Source organism: Chlamydotis macqueenii, chromosome 3 (assembly GCF_036417535.1).
Source record: "Chlamydotis macqueenii isolate bChlMac1 chromosome 3, bChlMac1.mat, whole genome shotgun sequence".
Taxonomy (NCBI): Eukaryota; Metazoa; Chordata; class Aves; order Otidiformes; family Otididae; genus Chlamydotis; species Chlamydotis macqueenii.
In genome coordinates, this window is record NC_141558.1 from 94,176,632 (window position 1) to 94,195,730 (window position 19,099).

Below are 19,099 nucleotides of genomic sequence, written 5' to 3' on the forward strand. Positions count from 1 at the left end.
GACTCAGTGCTTTAGGATAGGATTGGAGGAAAAGAAAAAAAATCAAGGCCACTTTTACTTGTGTGCCTAAATATTAATTTACCTTTCAGATGAGAAAAAGAAAACTATTGTTTTATCCTATTATTATGATCAGATATTCTGAAATGTGAATCTTCCATAATGCACCAATTTTATTTGAAAATAAATAGATTTTTAATTTCAAGATCACAAATTAATGTTAGCATATTTTATATCTCTTGTTCAAATACATCTGAAAAAAATTAAATTTTTTTTTGTTACATGCTGTAATCTGCATCTTGAGTGACAACCTCTGCACTGGTTATCAGCCTAGAGGGATGAGACAATAAATAACACCCTTGCTTCAAGGATTATTTTATAATACAAAATGTCACAGCTCTGTAAAGCAGTGCTAGCGTATCTTAGGAAATTGTTGTATCAATGACATTTTAAAACTTTAGAGAACAGGAACTATAAGCTAACAGATCAGCAACATACTTTCTTGATTTTGCAGCACATGAAATTGTAATGCTTCCAACCACTGCAGCTGACAGCAGCTCACCTTCTTCAACACAATTGTATCAAAAAACTAAAAAAAAAACAAACTTAAAAAAGAAAAATTAATTAGAAAAGCTTTTGCTACTTTCAGTCACTGCCAGTGCATGCAATACCATCACCTTTCCCCTTACCAAAATCCTCACTATTTTTACCAGGTTTGGTGGGAAAAGGTGATTGAGAAACTTGGTTCAAGGCTTTGGGCTCTTTGGCGAAAGGATCAAGGAATACATGGCTAAGCCACAGGTTGCACAGACCTGCTGGACCAGCACAGCAGAGCCCAAAGTCTTGCAGCCAAGAGAAAAGGTTGGAACAGATCCTGAGGAGCAGGCTCCAGGTGGCAGTTCATGCCGGTCCTTGAGACATAGCAATTCTCCCACCTACCTGGGCCAGGGGAGGAACAGACCCACCATCTCAGGATCTGGCAGAAGGCAGGAGGAACAATCACAGCTCTGCAGTGCCTGACCTGCCAGGAAAGAAAGAGCTGCCATAAAGTAACCTCAGGGCATGCAAGTACAGCCTCCAGATGTGAGAAAGAACACAGCAAAGGCAGAGGGAATAATTTGTTTGTGCCCCATCAGGATGAAAGAACAGCTAACGAGTAGATTAATGAATTGCCTCTATGAATTGCATTCAACTGGCAACCTCATGCTACAGAGGAATGGTCTTTTCCCATGGCTGTGGAGTGGTGAGAGTTCAGAAAGCTGACAAATCTTCAAGTGGAAGAATAGAGACTTTGGGTTGAAAATAAGTCTTAAATGTTCCAGAGTTTGAGAAAATAACTGGGAGTCCGGGGAGAGGAGAAGAGGACTTAAACACAGGGCACAGTCAAAAATTAAAGAGAAAGAATAATTTCATCAGGACATTTGGGTTGATTGGCTCATGATTAAGTGCAGGATTAGCTTAGGAAAACGGGAACCACCTGCACAAGAAAGGGCAGGCACAAGCAGGAGGGGGACACTTGTCAATTCTTGTGGAGGTTTTTTGTCAGAAATAAGAGTGCTTCAAAGCTGTAATAAAAGGAATTTTAAAACATATTTTTAACAGCTAGATCAGTTCAACTTTTTTGTGATAATACTCCTGTAACATATCTTTAAGGTGCTGAAACATTCCCAGCCATTTCTGTCACCCCTGCAGCTGCGATGCACATCATTCAGAGGGATGATTTAAATATAATTCCCCAGTACTGCAAGACCTGTTTATAACTTCCTTCTTGGCCTTACTCTGTGCTGCTTAACTCTATCAGTTACCATCAAGACAACAGATCACTGAGCCCTGACAGCCTGTAGGAAAAGACCCAGTTCAAGGGTCTATCTGTTCTGCTTTTCCGGTTGCCAGTAGCTGCTCTGTAAAAGAGCTGCAGCTAGGAAGTTATGTATTTGCTTGTTTTAGGGGGGATCCCATATGGATAAACAATGCCATTCTTCAGATCCAATTAGATTTAGCTGACAAAGAATCAGTCCTGTTACATTGCTGTACCACCACGTCTTCCTGCTCTCTGATAAATTACTGAAGCAGTTACGCTTCTAAAAGCCACTCTGCTTCAGTGGAAAACTGATTGCACATGTATGAAACTAGCAAGTTAAGTTTCAGATACAGAGGTGCTCGATATCAAAGGGTCATATGATCATTTTAATATATTTATCAAATTCATTATTTATATTTCAGAGCTGCTGTGGGGTCCAACTGCCCTAATGATTAAGAGCTTCCCTTCTAACTCCTAAACTACATTTATACATCGTTTATACCATTTGGTCTTGTATAAAAATTTCTCTTCTGTTTAATGAGGGTTGGTCTCCGTTATTCTTTTTCAAGGATAACAATAGTATGAGAAAAACAAAAGAAAAAAACCCTCGCCCTAAAACAGCACCAGCACCTCAATAAAAGCCAAAACAGTCTGAAAAGCAACTAGTGGCAGCAAACAAAGCAATAATCAGTTTTGAATCCATAAATAAATTAATCAGAAATAGGAGGAAAAACACAACCTTCAATCTCTTTCACAAGGAAGAAGAAACAAGTGCTGTAGTGACCAAAAAGGCCTGTACAAAAGCAGAGACACAGATAGAACAGAAACTTAACCCTCTCAGAGCTTATTCACACCCTCCTACAGAACTGAGTATTGAAAAGGCTCATTTTAAAAAAAAAAAAAAAAAAAAAGCAAGCCCAAACAGGACTCACAAAGAATGCTTGAAGTAACCACTCCACTGGTACCAGTGCAAATTTTGCCCCTTTCCCACCAGCAAGGGAGGGCTCTGAATGAACTGAGGCATGAGGGTCACAAGCAATCAGGTGTTGCTGGCAAGCAGGGAGATGGGAAGCACACTTCAGATCAGTGTTAAGTCTGGACAACGTCCCCTCTGTGCTACAGTGCCAGCACCTAGGAGACATAGCCCAGGCATCCCCGTCCAGAAAGCTAGGTTACAAATCATGCCTGCGAGGCACCGTTTAACCCCTTTTACTGGAGTGCTGCATGAAGCTACCATGGCGTTGCACAGCTCAGGACCAGCTTCCCATCCTGCTGGGTGACACAGCTGTACCTGCTATCGCTGCTGCCCAGAATCAGGTTTTGGGCAGGCACATCAGCAGACAGATGATGCTGACATCAGAAGAAAAGCAAGGAGGTGATGGGCTGAGGGAAGATAACCAACCATGTCAGCATCATAGCCAATGCCTGGTGAAACCAACAGCTTTCACTTTGCTAGTGCTCGGACAGGCAGAGACTTCAGGGCACGCGGACACAAGCAAGTACTAAATGTTATATCGTATCATACCTTCCACTATGCATTGCTGCAATTCCTTCTGCAAGCAGTGTGAGAAGAGTTCATTTCCAGAAATAAAGGTTACATCCAAACTGATTTTCAACTGACCAAGACAGTCCAAAGCACCTAAAGTTAATAACTGCTCTCCTGACCCTACTAAAAATGTCATTATCCAAGATCAAATTAGACATGGTGCAAAGATCAAATTCTAACGAACATATTTACAGACTTTCACTAATAAGAAAGCTGAATAGCTGCATAATTCAAAAATATCTCAACAGTTCCACTCAATCTAAATTTGATTAATTTACACATTGTAAGTTTGATACACTGCCAGATTCTCCTCCATTTAAAGTCCTGAAAATCACTCCTGTACCCAGGAGTACACATAATTTTTACTTTTCAAATGAAATTGAATGATAAAATCTCCATGCCAAAACACAAGAAGAGTTGACACAAACACCACCACTCTGGGCCAGATTAACCAAGCAGAATTAATCAGAGCAGTTCGCATATTTGAACAAGTAGATTATAAAACAGAGATAAGAAATACACATACAGTAGAGTCAACTGCTCTGATTATATTTCACGTGACCCACAAGATGTGTCTAGAAAAGACTCATCAGGAAAAACAATGAACAGAGAGCTCAGATAGCTAATTAATAATGCTAATTTAACTTGTACCCTAACATGCCACTTACTGTCATCTGCGCTTTGTCAAGGAGTAGATGGCAACAGTTCTCAAGTATTCCTAGAAAATTATTTTCTTTTTGCCCTTTCTCTCATAAACAAAACACCATGGTGACAGGAGATACTTGACCTGCTTTCTAAGGAAGAGATTTCCAAAGAAGCACTCCCACTCTGAGAGGCAAGTAGCAGAAATCTTTGAACAGCAGAAACTTTCCAACTTCCAAACAAAAGATATTTTATTTCAAACTACATATGCACTTTTTCTTTCTCTTTGCAATGTCCCTTCTCCCTCCCCATTATTCCTGATTTCTGCTCTGTTTTCTTTATACCTCCAATATGTGTAAGAGCACACAAAGTACTAAACAGACTTGCTGATCTTTTCCCACCAGATGTCTTAAATTAACCTCACCTATTCTTTTCCTGGATTATGAATTTTAATTTACCCATATACTCCATAAGTAGAGGACAAGCCCCACAACCGCAGTGAAAACAGACATAATGCTAGCTTATCACTCATCACAGTAGGCCATCTCTCAGGGATCTGGAGAACTTTAAGAGACTGCAAAAGAGCTCTGATAAACTTTCTGTGGATATCAGAGAAGTGAAGTAATCTCCTGGAAAAGTCTGCTTCTCTAACTTCTAAATTATTTTCTTAACTGTATTCTTTCACATCTGAGCAGCAGCAAGTCCCAAAGTCATAAAATGGCGCTCTACCGTGGGGCTTCCCTTTGAAACCTCAGTGTTAGCTACTGCTGTGCAACTACAGTTTCAAGATGGCCAGCCTTGTTTTGTCCTTGCCTTTTGTTTCCCTGAATGTCTGTCCCATTTTCCTCCACCTTGAGACCCTCTGAAGCAATAAGCTTTTCCTAATGAGCTTGTGCCAGGGCACAGCAACCACCAACCTCTCAGCTGAGTTGGGGGAGCGTGATCAGAAATGAAGTGGGTTATAGCTGAAAGATGCTTATATATTTGGGAGCAAAATTATTTTGCCACAGTAGAGGCTTATGCTTAGTGCCATTTCTCACATAAACTGGGTGGCATCTAGTCATGCACAACAAGTTGGTTACACTGGAATCACTATCCATGTTAAGTGCGAGGGAAAGGTGATGGTTCATGATTTTTAATGGTCATAACACAAAATTCCCCTCTGGGAAAAACAATACAAATTTGAAATTAATTTATTGGAAAAGTTGCATGGATTTAGTTAGTGTAGGAAAAAAAAAAAAAACATACTCACATAATTTAACCTTCTTTTAAGATGCTGGAAAAACATGAATTTGGGAAACTTACAAAAAACTCAGTTTTCAAAACTTCCTGGAATCTTCCAGTTCCTAAGAACTGGTGAGGATGCACAAAATACTGCTGGATGTTAGTGACATCTATGCTGCCTGGGGATCACACAGAGGAGGAGGGAAAGCGCGGGGGGGGCATGTTCAACTTCAGTGCAAAACGAGCCCTTCTCAAGTCCGGTGGTTCCTGGTTGGGATGGCAAATCATGCTATCACAAAAACTTTTCTCCACTTAGATGATTTTTCACCTATCACATCAGAAAACTGAAGCCTTAAGGATTAATGAAAGTATTTGAAAAAAATAATATAATAGTCCATCAAGTTTGAGAAGTGTCCAATTATTCCAATAATTTAGTTCAGACTAAGTGTAGGCAGCATTAGCAGTGCATCACATCACATAACTTCAACGAGGTAAAGCATTCTTAGCAACAGCATAACTACATTATGACAAATTTCTTTGCACACGAATATTGGTGTCTTGTTTTGGCTTTCTTTTCCTACATTACAAATTTAAGGAAAGGGAGAGGAGAAGCAGAGGAAAAGTAAGAGTTTTATTTCGATCCTTCCAATAGTTAAGAACTTATCAGCAATCAGACACCTTATAATCATGAATCAATCCAAAGTTCATAGAACACTGGGAGGAAAAATAAATGTCAAACATAATAAAAAGCTCTGTCAACAGTGATACAGCTCACAGAAATGTGGTATAAAAGTAGCCACGCAAAACACAGTTTACAAGCAAGGTTTATAGTTTTCTTTAAACTAACCAAACAGAGAAGAAGTCTTGTAATACTCAGTGAAGTGATGATAATATGACAGCATTATTTATCCTCTGAAATAACAATGACCCTTCAGGAACAGCTGAATTAGCCCTTATCTGATAAACGGTTCAGGATTAGACATACATAACGGCAGAAGATACGTGCAGCCCTCTCATTGATAGCATCAGAGTTACAAGCTTCTTTCTCTCATCTGTGTCACCTACAAAAGGCTGGGAACACTGGACAACGTGGCCCCATGTGGAGTCACCATGTCCACTCCAAACACAGAAATGAAGTCACCCCTTTCCAAAGACATATCCTTTTAAAAATGGCCAAAAGTTCTCTCTTGTCTAACCAGATTACATCCAAACACAATGCTCAAGTTCCTAAATCCTGCAAGAACACTTCTTCCTTCTCTCTCTCTCTTTTTTTTTTTAAAGAATAACCCATCTTGCTTACTCAAAATGTTAATATACTTGAAAATGATGTAAATAGTATCAGGTACATATGCTCCAAGATTTCTATTTGTTGATTGATTTGAAAGAGCTGTTCTTTATTGTACATAAGACAGATAACTGGCAAATTTCTCATTACAAAAAAAAAAAAAAAAATCTATTTTGAAATATTTCTCCTCAGTTGGGCTCTAGTAGTTCTAGTTTTAAAAATTTCTACTAGATCTTTAACAAATATGGTGAGCTTGTGCTTGAATCAGCTCAAGTATGTAAATTTTCCAAACAAAAGAAATCTAAGAGTATTCCTGCTCCATAGCTGACTCACATTCAGAACTAAATCCTATGCGTGACTATTTTATGACCTTGCTTGGAGTCAATACAAAGTCAAGTTGCACTGCAACTTAAATTACCTCCAAATTTCTTTTGGCAAGAACAGTCCCTTGACAGTAACTAGCACTATTCTTTAGAGACCTGATTTTCTAACACCAACACCTGCAATTCATTTAATCTGAGCTTTTCAGACTCATTGGCATCACCTGCTGTAGATGCTAACATATTGCTTCAGGCTCTTGTTGCAAAGGTTGTTTGATGCCTCAGTTCTCAAGGGATTCACCAGGTTGAGGCAGATTCTTCACTTCCTTCCTCTCCCCTGAGTATCATCACACCCACAAATCCTCTCTCAAAAGCCTTCAGCTGCTCTTTGATAGCTACATAGTTGGGCAGCTTATAAAGCAATTAAATGATTCTCCTAACATGAGAAAATACTCTCTCTTACTTCTAATGTGGTAATGCCAAAATATCAACAATCTTTCAGGCAAGAAAAAGTGGACTATGCGATATTTTAAATACCTCTTATATGTTACTGTGGTGTTACCTGTTTCTAAGTGGAGTCATTATTTTCCAGGCATTTGAAGTGAAGCCGCTTGGAGGAGGGAACACAGCAGCTGCTCAGCTCTGCCAAGCAACAAAACAGCTTAGAGGAAGAATTAAAGAACGGCAGACTATATAATTGAAATACAATAAGAAGGTTATTACACAGGATGTAATACAAGCTGAAATCTGGTCAGGATAACCTCAAATGGCACATTTTCTTTTATTAGAAGAAATGGTTGAAACCTTGCTGCTATGTCTTATCCGAAAGGTTTCAGCTTTAACACATGGCATTGATTAATTAGCACTATACAAGACCTTCTTGTATAATGCAGAGTCAAGCCATTAAATTTGCTCATCTGAAGACTAAACTAGAACTAGAAGTATTAAGTCCTGAATAAAGCTATATATTCTCCAGTGGGAAATAATTTCCACACTACTAAAATGCCCACATGGCTGTGGTGAAACACTGTTTAACAGAGCACCACAACACCCATTTAACTTCAGAGAGAATATGAAGACTGGAAAACTACAGATAAGTAAACACGTTAAACTGGTGAAGCTCTTGCCAAACAGAGGACATGGCAAAGACACTAGAAATGAAAAGCATTTGGATAAAAGCTACTGTAGTGAGTAAACATTGGCAAGATTCCAGTTTGACACTAGACTGAAGCATTGCTGTATTTTTATAGTTGATCCTGTGTAAGGCAAAATAATCTAATAGAGGTAAAGATTTTTATTAGTTCAGCTAGCACAGGCAACGTGAGAGACAATGAGCAGCACAAGCTTGCCCAAAACATAGAAAATAGTAAGAAAATCCAATAAAATAATAAGAAAGACTAATATTTTCTACAAAAGAATAAGAGAAATTATATTGCACAAGCTAGTTAAATGAGTAGTATTGATATCCATTACTCCTTTCCAGTAACAAATAAAAAAAAAAAAGAAGTAGAAAATGATTAAAAAAAATCTCCCTATGCCTGATCTTTTTTTTTTTCTTTTCCCCAAACTCCTAGTTTTAATAAATTCAACATTCTGCTTATATATAAAAAGGCAGCAGGTAGAATACAACATGGCAAGTGTGTTATTTCTGTGAATGTTGAACCATCAAGAAAAGATCTGAAGAACACCACTGATTTCGATTAAATACTAGTATAATTGAAGACTTTTTTTTTTTTAAGTTGTGCTACATATTAACAGTGGTTGAAGTATTATATCTGAAAGCTTCTATCATTTTGAGAGAGCCTTTGTGTACTTAAAACATAGAATCTACTTGAACAAGTGTGGTTGCTCCAGACTTAAAATTGCTATAGCTCCAACAAAATAAAAAGAACTATATGAAGCACTGAGCTCTTCATGCTGATCTTGGCCTGGTTTTAAAATAGGAAACAACAATACTGCATGCACAGCCAGCTTCAGAGGGTAACATATCCCCTTCTAAGACAAGTATCTAAGATGCAAGAGAGGAATTGCTTTCTAGAGTTGCCTGCCTCTCCCCATTGAGACACCAGATAAATCTTACCTTTATAATAAAAGATGTGTGTAATAAGAGATGCACAGTAACAGATTCAGAACACAGATAAAGCATGTGTTTTTTAAAAAACAGTTATGAGTTTATTTTAAAGGAAAGAAATTACTTTCTAAGTTTGCTCATCTCCTACAAGACAGCTATCTTCTTTTTTTCCCCCTCAAATAACTTTTGTAAACTATCTTTGTATAATTTTAGCTATTCTTTAACCTTTTCATACATCTACACATGTCTAGAAAAATATATATACACCACAGAAAAAAGACATCTGTTAATGACATACTGCAAATTAGCACTGAGATATAACAGCATATATTAATACTTAGAATTAGAAATGTCATGCTTCACTAAACCAGTGGTACCAATTATTCAAAATCAGTATTCTAATGAATCTAAATTATTATTTCCTTAATATTATGTCATAGTTTAGCCCTGCTGAGGACCAAGCTATGCAGTCTCTCACTCACTTCTCCCCCCTCCTCCAGTGGGACAGGGAGAAAAATTGGTAAAGAAAAGAAGGCAAAACTCATGGGTTCAGGTTAAAAAAAAAAAAAAAGGCGATGAGAACAAAAGAAGAAAAACAGAGATGGAAAACAAAAACACCCCTCAATAATAGAAAATACTTAAGCACATAACTTACAGTACCATAGCTCACAGCAGATCCCCATACCCAGCTTCCTCCCAAGTAGCAGAAACCTCTCCTCAGCACCCTCCTCACTTATATACTGAGCATGATGTTGCACGGGCGGAACAGCCCTTTGGCCAATTTGAGTAATCTATCCCAGCTGTGTCCCCCAGCCACAGGGGCCACCAGCTCCAGCTCCTCTCCCAGCTCAGGTGAAAATTAACTATAGCATAGCAAAGGACTACTTTTGATATAATTTCTATTCACTACAGCATTTAAATAAATAATTTAGGAGAAAAATTAAAATTTGCCAAGAAAAGTTCTTACCCACAGAAATTTATAGCACAAATTATTTGCTACAAACCACTGTAAAATGCACTGAACTCACATAAAATACAGTCAAAAGACAAGTCTATGTAAAGCTGCAGAAAATAGTATAACACAAAGGGAAATAAAATAAGACAAAAGGTGATAAGGAGAAGTACTACATGGTTTTATGAAAGGTAGACATTAAACTCAACAGAAAAGGATATTAAAGATTAAGTTGCTTTTGTCAAAGGAAACTCCACAAAAGACGCTCCTTAAAGTTCTGAGGATTTTATACAGTTTTAGTCCAACTCTGATAATTCTGTGGGAAAGAAGAGTATCCAGTAGCATTTCAGTGTAACCAGTCTGAAAAGGTGAACGTTATCTACAAATAGTAGTTACTCTATCAAGAAGGTATGATTGATCTACTTGTAAAAATATGCACTAATCTAGTTTTCTAACAACAGTTCTAATCTCAACGAGACAGTTCTCTCCAAGCTAAAAAATTTTTAATATCTAGATGCTTTTATTGACAACAGTAAAAGGAAAAAAAAATCTAATCTAAATTTCTGAATAAATTTACTCAGATTTAATATAGAGCTCATCTAAAAGCAATGAATGCAGAATTGAACTGTGGATGTCTGCTGTAACAGCATGAATTAAACTTATGAATCTCATTCCTCCCCTTCTCAAGCACTTCATTAGTCCTTTCAAAAGCCTAGATTTTGTTTCCCTGGGCTGAGAAATGTAAATTGCTTTTCAGAAGCTATATCTTCTCTACCAGTTTCCCTCTTCCCACTTTTCTCCTATTGCTGATGCTGGCTAAGAGAATAATCAATGCTAGAGGAGATACAGATACTGTATGCATTTGATCAGTTGGAAGTCACAGAACTGCAATGATTCTGTTTTCTATGTTGTGCTTTGTGAAGCTACTTTTTGAATGAGTCTTAAAATTATAATGCTTAGTTCAGGCACATGTCCTTAAAACAGTTCTCTGCTGTAAGGTAAATTATACAGTAACACTGGTATGTTGAAAATAATTAAAAATAAAATTAAAAACTAATCCACACCTCATTGCAAAGGTAAAATTCAATGGCCTATATTGTTCAACAGTTTCCTCAGTGACCTGCTGGTTGCCGAAGACGTCCCATTGGCAAATAGATTACTGACAGGAAATTGGGAGGAGTGCTGATACGGCTGACGGCAGAATCTCTAGGTGGAAAGACCTTTATACTCGTGAGGTTTGGGCCAACAGAAACCTCATTACGTTACTCAGATGCCAAGATGGGTTTATGGCAAAGAACAACCCGTGGTATGAGTAGGGACCAAGAGTGGAGGGGATGAGCAGCCACCCCCCAGCAAGGGCAGAGCCATGGCTGCCCTCATATGGGTGGACAATGGTCCCACCTGGAATGGGAGGAGACCTCCCAAAGGCCTTACAGCCAACCTGTCCCTGGGTTTTATAAATACTCATGAGTATTCTAATTATTGAGATGATTGGAAAAGAAAAATGTAATTCAGTCTTTTTAAAACCACTTTTTTGAAAAAAAAAAAAAAAAAATATTTACTCTGATTATCAAAGGCCTGCTTTCCTCTCCCACAGCTGAGGCCACATAGCTTTTAAATATCTCAATATTATCTTGTTTATGTCAGAATTAAGCTCATATAAAAATCTAGTTCCAACATACATATTTATGTAACATCAACCTCCAAAACCTCTGAAATAATAAGCATTCAGAAAGGAACTTTGCCTGCTAATTATGAAAGAACAAAGATAAAAATAAATTACTGATTGTTCTAAGTGTATTTCTTTTATTACTATTTTTTTCAGAAGTCCCTGTTGCATCCTTTCTGTGAGAAACTCCAGAAGTGACCAAACTCAAGGCTTCTCAGGGATATGGGAAGCACCACCTCACTCCAGCAGTCAATGCCCACCAAACAGGGGAGGGATATATTTAGTTTTTCTTAGAAAGAACCAAAATTCCATTTTCTAGGCACATTTTTGGGTGCTTAATTCTAGGTAACTTTAAGATCCTCAATTTTCATAGTAATAATTTAGCATATTTTCTCAAGCTAGGTATCAAGAATTAAAACTGTGTAATTAATCACACTGTAAACCAGACTGCTGTGCAGGTCAGAAGTGTAAGCAAGCAAGAGAGGTGACACCATATGTGGTGATACCATGCGCCACCTCCTGCTAGCCCAGCCCCCTTGAGAAACATGAAAGAACACAGAAGGGCTGGGCAGCAAATTTGCCTAACACTCACAGAGGCTGAAGTAAGCAAAATTTCGGGGTGAATTCTCAAAATATAACAACTGTTGGGTCCTGTATCATATAAAACAAATTCCCCAAAACTCATCAGTCGCCACTAAGCAAGAGGAACCTAAGAGAAGTGGTGAAGATGCAATTGCTGGCATCTCCTTGCCTCCAGACTTGCGCTTAAGTGATGCTGGCCAGATCACCTGAACGTGTATTTCAGTGCTGTGAGCATGCCAGTGTGAGAACTCAAATGGGTTCAAATCAACTTGATTACAGATTATGTAAAATAAAGCCACCTCTCCCTTCAAAAAGATCTCTTGCTGAGTTAGTTGCACTAGTTTCCTGCAGCTCAACGAGGTCTAAATTTGAGGGGAGAAGCTGGTGCTACTAGGGAGCCAAAGGCAGTTGATCACTGATATGTCCCCTCCTAGATCTCACGCCAGCTATTCCAGCTTTCCAGGATCTTCCCCTATCAGACTGATAATGGGTTGGATTGTTCTGCACTGCATCTTGGTTTTCCATTAGCAACTTTACCTTCAGAGCAGAATAAAAAAATCAAATAGATCTGAAGCACTGGTAGCATATTCTTATATTAGTAACTGTTAATGAGGAAAAAAAACCCAAACAACCTTGATTAACATTCTAAGAACAAAACCAAATAATTAGTTTACTAGTTTGTGTGTGTGACTTTTTTTACCCTAATAAAACTGGCAAGCCCTTAGTCTTCTGTAGAAAATAGCTGCCATTGCTTTTTTTTATGGTAGTATACAGAAAAGCTAAAAATTAATTATTAATTCATTGGATACATTTTCAAGCAAGTTTGCTGGAGCTTTAAACACAGCACTTTTTTTAAGAGCCTGGTGCAGTTAAAGAGTATAGGATTTAAACACAACAGTAACATTATCACACAGCTTCTTCTCATTCCAAGCATCTTTACTAATTCACTATTTTTTTAAAAATGCAAAAAGCCCATGAAGGTAGTTTTTGGGCACAAATAGTTTACTAATTCAGAAGAAAACTATGCACAAATTCAAACCTATAGAAAGTGAAAATATTTTCCTCTCTCCATTCAGAGAAAGAAATTGCTTGCAGCAGTTCATTTAAAGACAGATCCTATCACACTCACGTTAGAAGGATGCTCTTTAAGCAGAAATAAAATGACACATTGATTCGTTGACTAACACATTAGTCAGGACACGCTGATAGAGAACTATTAGTCAAAATTCCCTACGAATAGAAGAATCATTAGCAGACAGCACATCAGCAGCAGTGCCTCTTAGGTTACCGAGCCTTCTTTTAAGCAATATCTAACTTTGAGGCTAGTTTCTCTGTAGCTTCTGAAGTTTCTCTGGCATAATTTATTCAAGACTCTTGACATAGTGCAATCCTCCTGGATCACAATATCTTCTGGTAAACGAAGTACAGAGAAGTGTGTGGAAAATGAAAGCAAAAGGATAAAGGGGCGTTCTTACTTTATTTGAATGTACTGACGCAGCATTAAAAACTTAGTTTAAATTCACCCAAAACAGAAATTTTCAAGACAAACACTAAAAGTTATTCCTTTGTTTCTGTTTTTTAGCTGCAGGCATCTCAGTCCAGGATATATCTCAATAGAACTGTATAGATAAATAAAGATATATCTCATTACTTCCACAAATCATAGAATCATAGAATGGTTAGGGTTGGAAGGAACCTTCAAAGGTCATCTAGTCCAACCCCCCTGCAAGGAACAGGGACATCCCCAACTAGATCAGGTTGCTCAGAGCCTCATCCAACCTGGCCTTGAACGTTTCCAGGGATGGAGAAAGAAAAAAAAAAGTAAAACAAAAATACTGCCCCGTGTAGCGCCTCACTTGGATGTGTCTGCAGTGCTGGAAGCTTGCCTACCCTATGTTCTCCTACCAGTGGCCCTTGCGCTGGGGTGGAGGTTGTGGCAGGGGAGCACAGCTAGCGTATACCCTTGACCACTGAATGGCACGGCACTATCGAGAAAGGTCGTCCTCTTCGACTGAGCGCGCAGCTTCAGGAGGGACGCACACAGAACGGTGAGGGAGGAAGGGGACACCTGCCTAGCCAACCAGATCAGCCAAATCAACCCCGGCAATCGATGGGGTGACAGATGTCGCAGCCAGATCACCCTCACATCCCATAACATATATTTCAATTTGATTCTCTCAGTGTACCTGCTATGCCACTTACTCTGGTATCCAACCGGAGCCCATGATGTGTTTGAACAGCCTGGCTAGCAGGTGGTATGGCAGGACAGTGACAGACCCAGATTCAGTGAATGCATCTGTGTGAACTCTGATGGAGCAACGCCCTAAAGCAAAATCAGTGGCAGTCTGAAGAACCCTGAATTTCCACAATAAGGAGAAAGCAATGGAAATAACAAAAATTGGCTGGTTTTAATACTTATTAATGATGGCTTACAGCTAAAATGGAGCACTTCAGTTACAACACTACCTGTAAACCGTGACAAGACATTAGCACAGAGAGGTTGAAACAAGAGTTCAGAGGCAGAAACATCCAAAATGCAAGCTTTCTGTTACTTAGTGTTGGTATAGGAGGTTTCAGTACATGGTTTTTGACAGATTATTTTGAGTTGAGAAATTGAGATCCAGGGCTAGATTTTCTCCATGTTTTATTCTTATTGCTTTTTTTTTTGCTTTTTTTTTTCTTTTTTTCCTTAAGTCAGGTAATAGAACTGTAACACTACCTAGCATTTGCTGAAGTTGTCCCTACGAGTTCATGTCTATATTATACAACACTCAGAAAATATAGCTGGTAACTATTAGGACTTTGGGATACATGCTACAGTTGTTGTTTGGTTTTTTTTTAATTGAGCTTCCTAGGCTTTTTTTCAGTGTGCCTTCCAAGTAAGTTGATGCAATTATGTACTGAAAATTCCTTTGTTATTCTTATAACTTAACATATGGTCTGAACCACTTATCTTGTTTGTAGATGACCTTTAATGTTTTATATAGTCTCTTTTTAATTATCATAAATGTCTCCTAAACAGCACCTGGCTTCTGCTCTTTATTGGTTCTTTATCATCCTGTGATGACTTTACATATTCAATATCTTTAAAAGAATCCTTTCATATAAAAATACCATATGAATTTTCTCAATATATAGGAGACATATATATTGTCGTTGATTGTGTTTTGGTTTGGGGATTTTTTTTTAATCTCAGTGGAGCTGACTGCTTTCCAATCACAAGAAATTGCCAAAGTTGCTATCAGCTGATCCAGTGCAGAATGGAAATACAGAAGACACTCAGTAACTACAGGCTGATGTACAATTTTGCATTTCCAGTACTCCTTCCTTGTGAAAGATTCCATTTCCCTTTCACATGAGTTCTTCTAATATCCTACCATCTCCTAGAAAAGCCTAACTACATCACTTTAATGTATCTTTCTGTAGTAGGTTTGCCTGGTTTAGCTACTGGAGCATAGGATTTGGGAACAAACTGGAACTATTATTGTCATCATTATTATTTTACAGGTTCTAAATGTATGTTACTGTTTTGAATATCATTTCTTCTCTTGTAGGGTTTCAATTTGACAAGTAAGGCTTAGTCTCCAGCTATAATTGCACAAGCTACTGTAGTAAGGGTAGAAAATCCTCTAGGGTTTCACACCGTGTGTGGTGACATTCAGTTTACTCCCTGATGTCCACCTTAGCTTTAATCTGGTTAGAGAGAAGCACTGGGGTAGCTCACTGGGATTTTGAGAGCTTGTGTGAGTCCTGGGTGGATACAATAGTGAGGGGAGGGAGGCAAAGATGCCCTTTCATACATGCGTCCTTGTTGCTTGAAGAGTTTGACTGCACAGAGGAACAATCCTGGCAAACAGACTGGCAAAGCAAGTAATGTTTTTTTTAATTGCCAAGGCAACATAAAATGGCATTTCTTAAACAATTTAAGATGTCATTACACTTTTTTTTTTCTTTTTTTTTTTAGTTTGGCCACAAAGAAACCACTGTAGACTCGATTCTGTTATCAGACTGGTGGACAAAAGGAATAATTGCAGTAAAATGTAGTGTAGCAGACCTCTGGAAAAGGAAACAAAATTCTGCAGTGTTTACACATATGGGATAGACATCCTTTTCTCTATTTAAAGAAGTTAGTTCTTCCACCAGACCTGTCACAAAGCCCTTATTTCATCATGAATCAGTGCACATTCAGGATGCAAAAAACAGGCTTAAAAATGTATGGCACATTGCTGATAAGGAAGAGGAGAAAAGAAAAGGTCAAGTCTTTGAAGCAAATAGGCTAATTGGTCAAATAAAAAGCCTGGTTAGGCAACAATGCAGAACTCAATGAATACCCGGGGAACTGCCTTGCAGAAACAACAGGTGCTTGATAACCCATCAAACAATTTTTTTTTTCCTCAATAATTTGCCAGCAGAAACAAGTGAGGTGATGTTTTCTTTGCTATTTATCTGGCTCCCTGGTTTCAGAGTTGTATGGTTAGTACCTGGGAGACATCTACTTTGAAATGCAAAGCCAGCTGAAATTGGTAACAGAGAGGCAGGCAGAAGACGCCCTCCAAAGGATGAAAAAGATGTGCTATATGTCTATGCATTTCACTGTGTAAACACCTACTTCCACCAAAAATAATAGTAACCAGTTTTGATGGTAAATATCTATCCATTTATATGGGATATTTAAACACATCTTTCCATTACCAAGTGCAAACACAACTCTGGAAACTGTATTGCCTCATAGTTCATTACAGTACGTAAGCAGATCACAAGAATGGCTTTGACTAATGACATTAATTTCCCTCTTCAATTCTCAATGCCTGCATCTCTCTGCTTTTCTCGCTACTTCTGCGTACTTGTAGGGACCTGAAATCTGGAACAGGAATAGAAAAGGAAAGATACCTTCCATACTGGCATGATGTATCTTTTCTAACTTGAACCCTAGACTCAGACTTAAGGTAACAAACATTTACAGACAGATTTTAAAAATAGCTAAGCAACTATTCCAGAAAATTCAGTACCATTCACAAATAAACTTTGGCATGAGAGCCTTGTCAAAAACCTTAAAAAGGAGAAGAGCAAGACAGCGGGGATTTTACTCTCAAACGCTTAACCTGATGTTTGGATAGGAGACTAGGCTGCTATTTCTGGTGTGTTAAAGAGCAGTCAGTGGAATATCTGGATATCCAAATTTGGTTTATCAATGCATTTCTCCAAGTGAACAGCTAGTGCTTTGGATCTCATTATTGCATGTCTGGGCACTTTAAATCAGAAGTGACACTTCAGTTACACTATGAGAAGCCTTGCTTTTAATATTAGTGTTTATACAATACTTAACATTGCTCGCAGATACTGTAATCAGATTAATTGAAAGCACAAAACATAGAAGCAGTGTAAAAATAAAACCGAAAACTCTTCTTTCAAAATATTTCATCCAATTTAATTTTTTCCCCTGTGTTTCGAATTATATTTGTAACAGAGTTACAGTTATTTTGTTCTTAAATACATTGTGGTATGTGTGGTACCAAAAAGAACATTTGGCTGGAATCTTATTTGAAATAAGACACTTTACAAGGAGGTGAAGGTGTTTTCAAGCTGAAGAGAAAGATAACATTTCAAGCTGTGTATCGGGATCTTTGCCCAGCTCCAAAATCACCCAAAAGAGAGAAAAATTCTATGCACTTATTTGTTTTTGAAGTTAAGTTTTTTAAACATCCTCAAATAGCTTAAAAAAAAAAAAACAACTAGTTTTTATGTTTTCTGTAAATTAACAACTAGTCCATATGAAAACAATTGGAACAACATCCAATGCAGGTTACTGTAAACTTTTAGCTCCTTCTCTGAAGCCAAGTATTTAACAGGTACGTACAGGAACAAAACTTACCATGGAGAAGGAAGAGAAGTATATATCATGTTTCAGATGACTGTAAATCATCCAACTGGTAGCCCATTATACCATACGTTGATGAAAGCTTTTGCCATAACCATCAAGATCTTAAAAAAAAAAACAAAAACAAAACACACAAAAGATAATTAGACATTGAAATAATGAGAACTGAGTGTTCCTTATTTAAAATACAATTTCACTGCTCTTTAAAGCATATTTTTTTAAAAGACAGTTGCACACCACCATCATCCAGCAAGAGCTTCTCTTACAACCACTGCAATGTATTTTGTTCAGATACTTAATTTGCAGTTCTTTTGCAGGGTTTTTGGCTTTCAGTTGACTTTTCAGGATTTAGATCTTTAATTCACTGTTGTTTTATGCTGAGAGTCATGCATCAGCATTTGACTCAAAACAACATTTTCAAGCGCTTTTTTATTTTCCTTTTTGTTTCTTTTATGCAGGACTTCACAGCGCACTTTCCACCAAAGCATAAAATCCAGACACCAAAATCAACTACTAAGGTGCACCATAGTGATGAGCGCCGCATGTCAGCGGGCAGCCTGGCTGGGTCTGCAGCCTGGCACACGCGTCGGCAGGCGGCTGACAACGCAAACGTCTCCAACACAAGGTACGCTGCTTAACTTGGGCACACGTAGAACAAGGAATGCCCATCATCCCATCAACAGTAATGTATTCCTATTAATTCTTTTTTTCTGTTTCTGTTTCACTAAACACAAAGGCTAGAGTGATACAAAGGTCATTTGAGGACCTGACCCCAAAGTTCATTTTTAAGCACAGATGATGAGCAGAAAGGCAAGACAGGTAAGCCCCAGGCCAAGCTCCAGGCCAAGTGGCTGTATAGCACTCAGGTAAAAGCCGATGGAGTTTCACTGAATAATAATGCCAGCAATTTTCAGCAATCTTGTTTTCTCCCAATAAATCCTTAGTAAAGCTTCGTTCATAGTTCTTTCAAATTCCTAGACATTGCAGCCACATAAATAGAAACATTGTCTTGAACTGAAAATTTGACGAATTTGGGTTTGGGTTTGTTTGGTTTTTTTTTTTCCTCAAAGCAAAAAGGAATGGGAGAGTTCTACCACTCTTGAAGCATCCCATTTCAATACTTTCACATTAA

The 19,099-nt window shown here is 38.1% G+C and overlaps 1 protein-coding gene across 3 annotated transcripts in view; it reads right to left on the reverse strand.

Annotated features, from left to right (window-relative positions):
• CHRM3 (cholinergic receptor muscarinic 3) overlaps positions 1-19,099 on the reverse strand; it is a 286,713-nt gene that overhangs the window by 179,565 nt on the left and 88,049 nt on the right. The window contains exons 2-3 of one of the 3 annotated variants that reach the window (XM_086744430.1): positions 17,962-18,071; positions 937-1,018 (exon numbers count right to left, since the gene is read on the reverse strand). In XM_086744430.1, the coding sequence (XP_086600556.1) occupies positions 937-1,018; positions 17,962-18,012 (133 nt within the window). In that variant the 5' untranslated portion in view covers positions 18,013-18,071. Of the gene's footprint in view, positions 1-936; positions 1,019-17,961; positions 18,072-19,099 lie in introns of those variants that run through there. The other 2 variants (XM_086744432.1, XM_086744433.1) reach the window with 2 other exon arrangements.